At 43.3% G+C, this 12,416-nt stretch overlaps 1 protein-coding gene across 9 annotated transcripts in view; it reads right to left on the minus strand.

Annotated features, from left to right (window-relative positions):
• PRKAG2 (protein kinase AMP-activated non-catalytic subunit gamma 2) overlaps nt 1–12,416 on the minus strand; it is a 214,235-nt gene that overhangs the window by 46,317 nt on the left and 155,502 nt on the right. For 8 of the 9 annotated variants that reach the window (XM_069006355.1, XM_069006358.1, XM_069006357.1 and 5 more), the window contains one exon: nt 2,333–2,414. In XM_069006355.1, the coding sequence (XP_068862456.1) occupies nt 2,333–2,414 (82 nt within the window). Of the gene's footprint in view, nt 1–2,332; nt 2,415–2,681; nt 2,769–12,416 lie in introns of those variants that run through there. The other variant, XM_069006364.1, reaches the window with a different exon arrangement.

Genomic DNA, 12,416 nt, shown 5'->3' on the forward strand with positions numbered 1-12,416 from the left:
CTCCAAAGTCAGGAGAACAGTTCCAAAACAAGTCTCACATTTCTCATTCAACTCACAATTTTAAGTGTCAGAAGAGAAACTTTAAGTTTGACAAAAGATCCATCAGTTACAGTTTGGCTACAGCTACTTAATGAAATCTTATCAAGATTTCAAAGGTGTTTCTCAACTTCTGAGCACTTACCACTTGCCATCCAACAACAAAGTGAACATCTCAGATGTCATTTTACTCTCCCACCCCCAATATTAGCACAAATACAACGACAGCAACCAGTGCAAAAATTTAGGTCATAAAACAGGTACTGCAACTAAGCTGCCGCATTTCCAGCTGCATCTCAATTTTCTATGAGTCTCTTTCTCTGGGCCCTCTCACACAGAAACACTCTGGGCTGCAGGGTTTGGTCTGACACTCACACTCTCACTTTTAGTCACATCCTAGGTCCTGAATACAGCACTCTACATCCTTTACACTTGGCTTTAAAATTAGGCCTAAAGCCAGGTTCTCATTTAGTCTGAAAGGTTAATAAGGTGACTGCTTCCTTTCAAAGCTCACACCCTACTTTAAACTGGCCAGAGGTTTCTATTAGATATGATCTTTTGACAGGCCCCTGAACTGCTCTCACCCACCCAGCGTGAGCATCCACAAAGCCTGAACTTTAGAGCTAAACGAATTAGGAGACAAAGCAAAACAGAAGCTTGAAAGTCAGAAAAAAAATCTGAAACTACTAAACTTTCTAAAGAATTCAGATTATTTTATTGCAGGGTTTTAGAAGACACATAGATCTTCATTCTTATCAAGTGTCTCCACATAACCCTATGTTATACTTTTAAAAGTGCAAAAGTGTTTCAAAACTGAAGGTTTGTAGTTTCAGATTTTTTTTTAACCTAGACATCCTTTCCAGATACTTACATTTGTAAGATGTTTAAAATAGATTTTAAAATGGCTTAACTATTAATGATTCAGCAGGTTTTAGGAACTTGTATCTCACAGTAGCAAGCTTTATGTAAAAATAAATAGGTAAATCGGTAACTTTCTACCTCTCCATAAGCATAACATGAATGCCTAACCAAAAATAGTTAAACAGTGTGAGGAAAAAAAACCCCTCCAAGTTAGCAACAGATCCCCTCCACCAAATACTCATACTTAAGCAAGTTCAAGATGCACAAAGGCACAAGCATTTCATTGCAATTCAAACTCTGTCTGGACTCCAAAAAAAAAAAAAAAAAAAAAAGGCAGCTCAAAGAATGCAACTGTTAAGAGCTTCCTTTTCTCTCACACAGAAAGATTAAAATAAAAGGTGTTACTTTTCCAGACCAGTCCCACAACTGCAGGCAGCATGCTAGTAACCAAGAAGCTGCCTTATTAGCATACAAGCTTAGATATATCTTCTCACAGAATGACTCAGCCTGCTATTTCCAAAGTTTTCCTTAAATATTTGTCCTACATTTTACAATAGGAGTTACCAACTACAGAAAAACACATCCCATGAAGTCTTAGCCACCTCACAATGCTGAGCATAGAGATTAAGCCATGCATCCACATTTGCATCCACTAAGCTAATCCTTTCTGAAAATGAAAGCTCGAGATATTCAACACGGATCTTTCAGAGGTAAAGTGGCTGCCTGGTGCAAGTTGGAGGAAAAAAAAAAACATCCACGCTTTCCCACAGCACGGTTTGGTGCTTGCAAGAGGGAAAAACTTGCCAGGAGTTGCCCTGTGAAGCACAGCACACTCTGTCAGAACTGCAGCTCTTCAGAGCACAGCAAAGAACAACCACAGAGCGCAGCCACATAAGGAAAATTCAGTGTACAGCTGCCGCTTTGAACAGATGTATGTGCTGCCATAAGGAGTGGAAGCTTTAGTTGAAAGAGCTTTCCATCACTGCTCTCAAAGTCTATATTTGGTATCGCAGACGTATTCGAGGAGAACGGGTGTTTTACGGGGAGGAGGAGGAGGTGTGGGTGCCATGAAGGCTGCGTTCCCCCGGAGCGGGACCCAGCCGGCGGCAGCCGCGGATCGGGCACGGCCCGGCGGCGGCACCGGCACAAAAGCGCCGAACGGGAACGACACCGGCACAAAAGCGCCGAACGGGAACGACACCGGTACAAAAGCGCCGAACGGGAACGACACGGGCACAAAAGCACCGCAGCGGGATCGGGCTGCCGCCGCGGCCGGCGAGGCTGCGACCCGCCCCGCAAGGACACGGCCTGGGCACGGCGCATCCCCCGCTCCTCGCCGGGGATCCCCCGCTCCCGTGTCCCCGCCCGGACCCTGCCGGGCGCGTGGGTGTCCCCAGCCCGCCCCCGGCCCCCCGCTGCTGCCGTGGATTTTTACCTTCATCTTCGAGCTCTAGTTTCTCCAGCATCCCTTCGGAGGCGGCCGGGAGCTGCGAGGGAGCCGGAGCCGCTGCCGCCGCCTGCGGGAGGGAAGAGAGGAGAAGGAGATGAGCATCCAGGCGCGGACTCACCGGCCCCGCGGCGGCATCGGGCGGGGAGTGGTAGCGCGGAGCGGGCGGAGGGGAGGGAAGGCGGGACGGCGGCTGCTGCCCCTCGGCCTCCGCACACGCTGCCGCTCGCACACACCGCGGGGGGAGGAACCGGGGGGAGGAACCGAGGCTCGCCCTCCCCCAGCCCATGAACCCCCGGGTGAAGCCCCGGGCTCCCCCCGGGCTCCCCGGCCGTGCCTCCTGCGGGCGCCGCCTCTTCCCCGCTCGGCGGGAGCGGCTCCCCGGGCGCCCGTTCGCAGGACGGCGCTTCCCGCCACGCCTCGCTGCTCCCCCCTCCCCCCGGCGGAGCGGTTGGTACGTTCCGTTTTGCTGCAGTCAAGCCCGTTGGTCAGCGGCGGGAGGGGGAAGGAGCTACCACTTCCGCGTGGAAAAGGGAGAGCGAGGAGGGGGAGGTTTAGTGCCCTGAGAGCTCTGCCGAGGCCGCTGCCCCTCGCATCCCGTTCCACAGGCTCAGTTGTTCTCCGGGCTGCTCTGGACTAGAGGGGTGCGAGAGAAGGTGAAGCGGGGGAAACCCTTCTCTCCCCACGCTAGTGGGGATTGGTACGCTCCCGCGCGTTCACCTGCGAGGCAGCGGCGGGGAAGCGGACGGTTCCACTGCCCCCCGGGGGGTGTAGCGGTGTTGAGGGGGTTTCCCCTGTGCGTGACGGGAGCTCCCGCAGTGCGCCGAGCCGCTATCCCGCTCCTGGGGTGCCCTTTATCCCGGGATACCCCGTCTGTCCCGGGGTACCGCCATCCCGGGGTCCCCGCTCTGTCCCGGGATACCCCCTCTATCCCGGGGTATCCTCTTTGTCGGGACACCCGCTCTATCTCGGGATGCCCTCTGTGTCGGGATACCCCTCTATCCCGGGATATCCGCCATCCCGGGGTACCCTCTATCCCGGGGTGTTCCTTATCTCGGGATACACGCTCTGTCCCGAGGTGCCCTCTGTCCCAGGGTACCCGCTCTATCCCGGGGTACCCGCTGTGGGCACGGGCGCGCTCGTTTCCATTTAAAACAATTCCAGATTAAGTTACAATTCAAGATTAGCCCGAATGTCGGCGTCTCCCGGGTACGCGGCGCGGCTCTGCCCTCCCAAAGCCGCCCTGGCAGCAGAGACTGAAGGACGAGGTTCACACCACGGGACGCTTCCGTTTACGAGGGATGGGATTTACTGCGCCCAAATCTGCATCAGAGCCCCTAAGCCAGGCTACGGCAGAAGCAAGGGAAATAAGAAAATATTCGAAATAGGTTCGTCATTTACATTTATTTTGACAGTGAGGTGTGGTAAGCTTTAGCTGGGCTTCCTTAACTGCAATGAGCAGGTCCCCACTGGCTGCTTAGGAAGCTCAGCACGAATGCTGTAGAAGGGGATAAACAGATTATTTCTTTGGCAATAGCAGCAGATCTTGTGGGCAGACACACATGGATGGTACTTCAAAGGAGTCACAGGAGCCATCAGGGAACATTTTAAACCTACTGGTCCCAAGGGGAAGCTCAGGTTTCAAAAGTTCAGCAAGCCCTTCAAGGAGGGAAGGTTGGTTAGACCTAGGACAGCACAGTAATGTGCATAAAACGCAGGGAAATAGGAAAGATAATGAGAATAAAACTATGATGGGGAGAGAGCGCCAAAATTTATGGGAAAACAGAAAGCCGTCTTGTAATTTCTCAAGTCCAGTGAAGCTTCAAGCAAGGAAACTAACTGCTGGTGACAGCTTTTTTCTTTTCCCAAGCTGCCTCTTTCTAAGAACACTTCTAAGGATATATGAGGAAGTTAACAATAGCCAATTCTTCTTTACTGTAAAGATCCTTTGAAAATAAAATTCTAAAGTATTTCATTCATAGGTGTATTTTTAAGACACTTACAGGATTTCAGTAAATGTTCTAACTGACCACTCACACAAGATACCAGAGCAGTTCATATTAATTTATAATATTTTCAGCCTGGTAATCAAAATGCTTTGGAAGCTTTTAATTATCTCTGTGAGCTAGCTGTAACAGCTCTAAATTAATTATCTTCCTTATCGTGTACCTTGATAGTGATAAAAGTTTTTAACATCATTTCCTAACCAAAGGAAGAGAAGATGACATATCTGATTGGAAATAACTGCCATGATTTTATTTATTTTTTTATTTACTCCCCATAATTATCTAGTAAGCACCAGCCATGAGGAAATGTAGCTGGAAGTGACACTGAGACTTGAAAGGTGTGCATTGAATTTCACCTGCTACAGAACATGATATGTTCATAAGAAGTCAGTTAAGCCTATTTTGTGCTACACTGTGCTGTGAACCTCAGAGCTCACTGCAAGATCGAGGTTTTACAGTGGCAGAATCTACATCCAGACCAAGAGTACTATGAGAAACTCAGCATAATAAAAAGGCAGTAATTTAATATACAACAGAGATTTGTAATGGAAACATGTTGTACCATCCACACTGCTCAAAAAAGAAACCCAAAGGAAATGGAGAACTAAAGGCTGAAACCCCATCCTTCAATGTGCCTGCAGTCTCACGATTTGTTTAAACCAATTTTGGAACAAGCTGCTGATCATGGCGTTCCTTTTGCTCCTCGCTTTGCTTTCTGGTCCTTTTGGCTTGTAGGCAACACAGTGAGTCAGAACAGGAAACTGATGCAGCTGAAAACCAAAGGGACTAAAAGAAAAGATTGGGTTTTATCCAGATCAGCTCCTGATCCAACTCACTGTTTAGTTGTATCAGCACTGGCACATGAATTGTCTAGGGCAGGAGTGACAGTGGGACCACACCTTCTGGGAACAACCCACTCTTAAGTCAGCCTAAATCATGGTCAACACACTGTCCTGTTCATTGTGGACAGGATTAGACAAATTAGAAGATATTTTTAACAGTATTGCCTCTCTACAAACTCCTTCTGTAATTTTACACAAGGATTACTGGGTAAAGATAAAGAAAAAATGTTTCCTTAAAAGGACTTGTAACTTCCAGTAGGGTGATATTATATATTGCAACATTTCCTATCTGGGTTTTCTGTGAGTATTTGTTCTACTGCCACAGAAGGTTTCCCTTAACTATAACCAAGGGATTTATCCAAATTATACTTCAAAAATTTGCTATCAGAGTGCATCAGGTAACCCATTTTAACTGTTTGAGATACCCACTGCAACAGGACAGTACATGCTTGTATCCTAAATACTGCCAGGCAACATAAATGCTAGAGAGAAAAGTTAAAAAGAGAAATATGTGCAAACCCAAAACTGCCTGAATACATTTTTTGTTTGCCACATTTTTACAGGAATGCTATTTATGCCAAAATACCCTCACGGACCTACAACACCACCTTAATACAGCAGTGGCATCTATCTTTGTAGAGACAAAGTAGAACAATTCATGGTTGATACAACAGCAAAAGTCATAAAAGGTAGATGTAAACAAAAGAGATTTTAAGATTTCTGGGAAGGCTGGAATGTAAATTTTAATAGGTAACTGCTTACTTTGTCTCTGGCTGTTTTCTTTAGCTTCCTAGGGTAAAGGGAGTGAGGAGTGACTAATACTCTGTGGAAGTAAAATCAGTCCTGTAAATTATAGATGCACTTATAATGAATACATTAAAGCTTATCTGATAATCTCTGTTTCTTTTTTTCTGATAATCTAGGAGTCCTTTCAGTCCTGTGTCCTACTGAAGGAACATCATTCTTTATCATAAGAACATGCTAAGTATTTAAGCCATGGTTCAGGGACGTGAACCATGATTAACATCAGCAGATCATTTTTTATATTGTTTCCTGTCATCTTGCCCTACACTCGTTGGTGTAACTTTGATTCCAGGATGTGTAAGGGAACAACTACCCCCATTTCAAGCAGATAGAGGGAAGAAGGATCATCAGTAACAGCCAAGATGTGCACCCAAAGCCAAGACACTCTCAGTCTCTCTAATGACAGGCTGGAAGTGCTGAGGGGAGCAGATGCAGTGTGAGTTCACTGGACTTTTGACACTCTTGCCTGACATGCACACGAGCAAGCCAGATTGTCTGGGTGAAACAACTGCTAAAGGTCACAACAATATTCTCAAGGAAGGTACTAAGATTTCTTTATCTAACTGGAAGGGTTTAAGAGAGGGTTCCACAGAGGTCTGTGTTCTGTCTAACATCATTCAGTGTTTCCACTGATGACTCGATGAAGAAATAATGAATAATCTGACCACATTTTCAAATGACTCAAAGTGACTCAGTGGTAAAAGAAGCTGCTCTTTTAGGGACAGCCCTAGAACTTCAGATAATCTTGAAAATTGCTGCAGTGCTTTGAAAAACAGGATGCACTTTGATATGGGTAAGTTGTGTGTGGGAATAAAAATAAAATGGGAAAGGATTGACTTTCAGAAGACATGCAAGGAAAAGACCTGTGAGTGAAACTAAATGTGAGACTACAATGTCAGTTTCTTGGAAATTAAAAAAAAAAATCACACTATTTACAAATGTGTTAAAGGTAAGACATGGAGCATCTGTTCTACACATTCCCTGGTTAGATGCCAGCTGGGATACTGCATTCAGTTTTAGGGATTAAACTCAAGAATGAACTAAGAGAGTCTAAAAAAAGGAACAGCAATGACCTAGGTGTTCAGAAAACATGACCTGTAAAGAAGAACTTGAAAACGTCCCAGTTTCTTCATCTACAAAGGCAAAAAAAAAAAAAAAAAAAGAAAAAAAAGAAGACTGAAGGAAAATACCTCAACAGTCTCCAAACATGATGTGTTTTTGCAAGAAGAAAAATGATTAATTATCTTCTGGGTCCACTGGTTACGGGATGAGAAGTTATCTACTTAGCCTTTAGCAAAAAATTCTTAGGTTGGACTTTGGGAGAACTTTCTGAGTGCAACAGAAGTGAAGCACCAGAGCACCAGCACATTTTGCTGAAAAAAACTCTAAAATCTTCATCACAGGAGGATTAACAGGTTAAAAAAATCCCATTTTTTCATTATTATTTCCATATAGTTGATTGTGTTGGTGGGGGGAAATGAATTTTAAATGTCCCTTCCAGACTTGTTTTTTTTTTTTTTATTTTCTAATTTTGTCCAATCTTTAGAAAAATATTTATAGTCTTAGTATGATAATTCAATGAGAATTCTTTATATGTATGTTATGTACAAAAGCCAGTTTACTAAGCATCTAATACAAATGTAAATTTTCTTTTTCTCCCTCCCTTCAAACAAGTAGCCTTAATCCTGAAAGAGAAAAATTCTAAAGCAAATATTGTCTGAGTACTAATAAATATTACATATTGGTCTTTGGTGACTAGGTAGGAATAGAATGAATAACCTAAAAAAAGAAATACTGCTGCAAATCACAACTCTCTGTGGAACAGACTTACTCAGTCATTGCAACAAAAGTGTTACCTGTGCTTTATTTAGAAATAGGCATTTCCAGGTAAATTCAAGGCTGCCTTTCTCTTTCCTGATGGCTGAATATGGATATGCTGGGGTGCCACCTGCACAGCTCAGCAGTAAAACTGAATGCCCTTCCCAGCACTTCAGAAAAAAAAAAAAAAAAGTTACTTACCTTATAAAACCTAATGGATTGAAGAGCAACAGAAGGAATTCCCATCTAAATGCAAATCAAGGCAAAGCCATTTTGAATGCAAGAGTAAACTACGAATGGTAATTTTCCCACCATTTGCTACTGCTCCGTACTACAATTACAGTTCTACACAACTGAAGTAGTTAACAACTCCTCTCCTGATGAGCTGTCAAAGAACAACTTACCATTTTTCCCAGATGTATGTCATAAATATGTTTATTCTCTTGCAATCTGTGCAAAATTAATTTAGAACACTTCCTGCTTATTTTTGGTTTAATTTAGCCTGGTTTGTGAAGTGGAAAAGGACAAGTTATCGGAGAGAAAAAGTTTTCATCTGCTGGTTAAACTGTAAATTAAACTCCTACTTGTTTTTTGCTATAGTGTGGTAACTGATACCAGTGGGTTTATGACAGCTGAGAACACTTTAGTCAGTGAGGCTAAGGTCAGGATCCCAGCTTGGATCCCTTCTGTATTTGAAAATGCCACCTGTGTGGTACGAATGCTGACTGGAGTGGCAGTCCCTGAGTCTGTGGGGTGTTTGAGGACACGGTCCCAGCGCAGAGCTCTGGGTCTGGTCTGACATGGAGTCCTCCTCATCTCAAAAAGCTCGAGGTGAACAGAGCAGCTGAGCAGGAACTGTAGTTTCTACCTTTTATTCTAAAGAAAGTTTGCTCCAGCACCAAACAAACCAGTAAGGAAGGGGATGCTTCATACAAAATACTGGATTAGGGTTTTTATTTCCCATATCCAGAAGGAATAAAATAAAAATTGCTTTAGTCTTAAAAGGCTTTTGAAATATTAAATGCTATACTCACGTCAGTGCATAGCGTGTGTAATGAAGGTGGCTCAGATTTTACAACTTGTTTAGAATAGGGTAACCAAGCCCCATTAAAAAGCCTGTCACTGACAATGTTCCCCACTGGATCCTTACTGGATTCAGCTGGGTGCTCTGTCCCTAATCTGAGAGGCCCTCGACGAATTAGGGACATACCTGTCCTGCAGCAGGTATGAAAGTGAGGGAGCAAGAGTATCTAGTCTAAATGTATTTCTAGTATTTACAGTAGGGCTGGAAAAGCTCTAATGATTTCATTTCAAAACAGCTCAGACAGAGTCTACCATTGGATAAGAACTCTACCCTGAAAGGATTTTTTTACTTCATCCCAATATCATCAGAATATGACTCACACAGTGATCCAAAGCAGGAGTCTTTTAGCATGGAATACAGAAGAACTGTATATTGCTTTTACATTTTATAACAAGCCTCCTGCTACAGGTATCCTCCCACATAACAGTAGCTATGATATTAATTACTTTACAGAGTTAATTATTAGTGATAAGCAGTTGAGGATCTTTAGCACGTCAAATGGGTAACATAAATGGAACAACAATAAATTTTAGCCAAATCATTAATAATAAAAAAAAAAAAAAAAAAGGAAATTTGGAGTGCATTCTGCACAAGGAAAAATGATGAAATGGACAATTTTCTTTTCTACTAATTCCCCACTGTAATATTGAGTATTGAAATCTCCTTACCCTGGAGATAGTGAAATGAACGTGCAGAGAGATTTCACATTTTTAGTGGTGAGCCCTGCCTAAATATTTCTGTATGGAAATGAACTTGTATTTTAATCCCAGGGAGTTTTGTTCCTGACTTAATTGAGAACAGAAAAGATTTACAAAACTTCCTTTGATCTAACACCAGAAACCTATTTTACACACAAACAGTGTCCTCCAGCACCTCAGTTTAAGGCAAAAAAAATGGTGCCAGTGAGAGAAGAGTTAAGCACTTCTGAAAAATAAACTTCAAAGAAAGGAAAATATGAAGGAATAGACTAGATCCCAAGTGAAATTCTTAGAGAGAAGTCAAGGCAGGAGTGGAGAAGAGTCAGGATTTGTTTACATAACCTCTAATCTGTAGCTGTGTGTCTGATCCTGTATCACTCTGCTACTCAGCTAAGGTGGAGTTTTGAGTCAAGAATATCAGAGGCATTCTCTAGACAAGCCCTTGTGGCCAACATTCCTTCCTCAGATTACTCATGTTGAGTATAGGTGGAGTCCAAATCAAAATTATCAGTGTGACATGTTATTAATCAAACAGCCCAACAATTTAAATCCTGTCCTTTTGAACACAACTTTCAAAGAAGTCAAGCACTTGTGAGGAACCAACCTGAGTTTGTTACGAATACCGATGTTACAAGTGTTCTACCTGACTGCAAACACAGGGATGCCACTTAGTTTTAATCTCTTCTAGAGTTTTAAAGTGTTCTTGTAGTAAATATTTGTTACTGTATATGCTCAAAAAGACTTCAGCTGCTTTTACACATATGCTTGAGTGCTCCTTAGGCTCTTTGAAATAGGACCAACCTCTCATCACACTCAGGGGCTCAGTTAAGAGCAAGGGGAAATTATTGTGGGAGAGAGCTGCAGCAATCAGGTGCTAAGCTTGAATATAGTAGATATTTTCTTGTGAGAAATGTACATTTAAACAAACAGAACAGATTAAGATACTACTAATGGTAAAAACAGGTAAGCATCCACTAAGTTAAAGTGGATGGAAAAGAAGAAAGTGAGCCCATATTGATGTGTGTCTTCATTTTCTGGCATTGAGTACAGGATTATTCGTGTTAGTTAAAGTTATGCACTTACTTAAGTACTTTAGCTGGATTGAGGCCAGAGTACTGATGAGTAATCTGCAGAACCGAGGCCACTGAGAATAACAAATGAAAAAAAAATACTCAGAGCCAAATCTGATTCAAATAAACACATTTACTATCTACCATTTTGCTTTCTTGATCTTAGTGCTATATTTCAAAGCTCACTCATGAGTAGTGACTTCAGAATGTGAACATTTATTACACTGGCTTTCAGTGATATTTTTTAAACTTAAAATGAAACACTTTCCCCCTATAAAAGCCTGAAGTTAATTGATACCACACTTGAGGCTTGAGTAAACTATGCAAAATTCTAGTAAACTACTTGTAGTCCATCATCAAAATGTAATTTTAGAATCACAAAATGGTTTGGGTTGGAAGGGATCCTAAAGATCATCTTGTTCCAACCCCCTGCTCTGGTCAGGGACACTTTCCACTAGACCAGGTTGGCTCAGCACCCCATCCAACCTGGCCTTGAACACTTTCAGAGATGGGGCAGCCACAACCTCAAGTCCAGTGCTTCACCAGCCTTACAGTAAATAATTTCTTCTTAAAATCTATTCTAAACCTTCCCTCCTTCAGCTTAAGACCATTTCCCCCTGTCCAGTCACTACATGCCCTTGTGGAGAGTCTCTCTCCAGCTCTCTTGTAACCCCTTAAGGCACTGGAAGGTGCTCTAAGGTCTCCCTGAAGCACTTTCCATTCCAAGCAGCCTCAGCTCTCCCAGCCTGTCATTTTCATGACCATCAGCAGTTCTGAAAGGCTGGAATCAGATCTATTGAACCTGGACATCAGATGTAGGGCAGAGTTACAAGGGTGGCTTTCTGAGAAATACAGACAACCTTCAGCTCAGAGCTGAGTCACCCAGAACCTCAATAAAACTTCAAGAAATTTGCATGGACCTGGACTGAACAAATAACTCCCTCTGTGGCACGAGCTGCTGTGCCTCAAGGTGCAGGTAACTCCAGCTAAATAGAAAACTTTTCTGCACTTTCTGCAGGGCTCACCATGACTGAGAATCCCAGGAGAGCTACAGAAGGAGCTTTTGGAAGCTCTCTCAAAGGGGCAGGCAAATATAATGATGTATTTTTTCAGTGAAGTTCTAGGAGGACTTTGAACACCGAGGAGAACTTCCTTGTAGCACTTGGGGCTTGTGTGTTTGCATTAGATTTGAAGCCCACCCTGCAGCTGACAAACTCGAGGCATGAATGCTATCAGGGGCCCCACTACAGCTTGTGAGGCCTGTTATCTCACAGCAGCTGCTATTATGCACAAAAACCCCAACATATTAATAAACTCCTTCAACATACAGACTGCAGCTGACCTGTAATCTCCAAGTAAATTAATTTTTCACTAAAAGCTGTTTTTCAGATGGCACTGAATGTGCATAGCTGGAGGAACCTAACCTTCCAGAATTCATTCCAGATTACTGCTGATCACTCCCGGCCTCATTTTTGTGTGCTGCTTTTTTTTTTTTTTATTGCTATGCACAAAAAAATCTGCAACGACAGCAACATGCAATGGGTATCTTCCTTCTGCCACACAAGCTTTCCCTTTTCACAGCCTCTTAACTACATCCTTCCATCATTCCAGGTACACTGCCAGTGAAACCAGATTGTGTTCAGTGCTGGTTCTGTGGTTTGACACGCTCTGGAAGGGCTGAAACAAGGGTTGTGCTGAGCAAGAAGCGTATCAAGCACCTGAGCTCAATGTTTCATGACTACAAACAAGA

This window comes from Aphelocoma coerulescens, chromosome 2 (genome assembly GCF_041296385.1).
Source record: "Aphelocoma coerulescens isolate FSJ_1873_10779 chromosome 2, UR_Acoe_1.0, whole genome shotgun sequence".
NCBI lineage: Eukaryota > Metazoa > Chordata > Aves > Passeriformes > Corvidae > Aphelocoma > Aphelocoma coerulescens.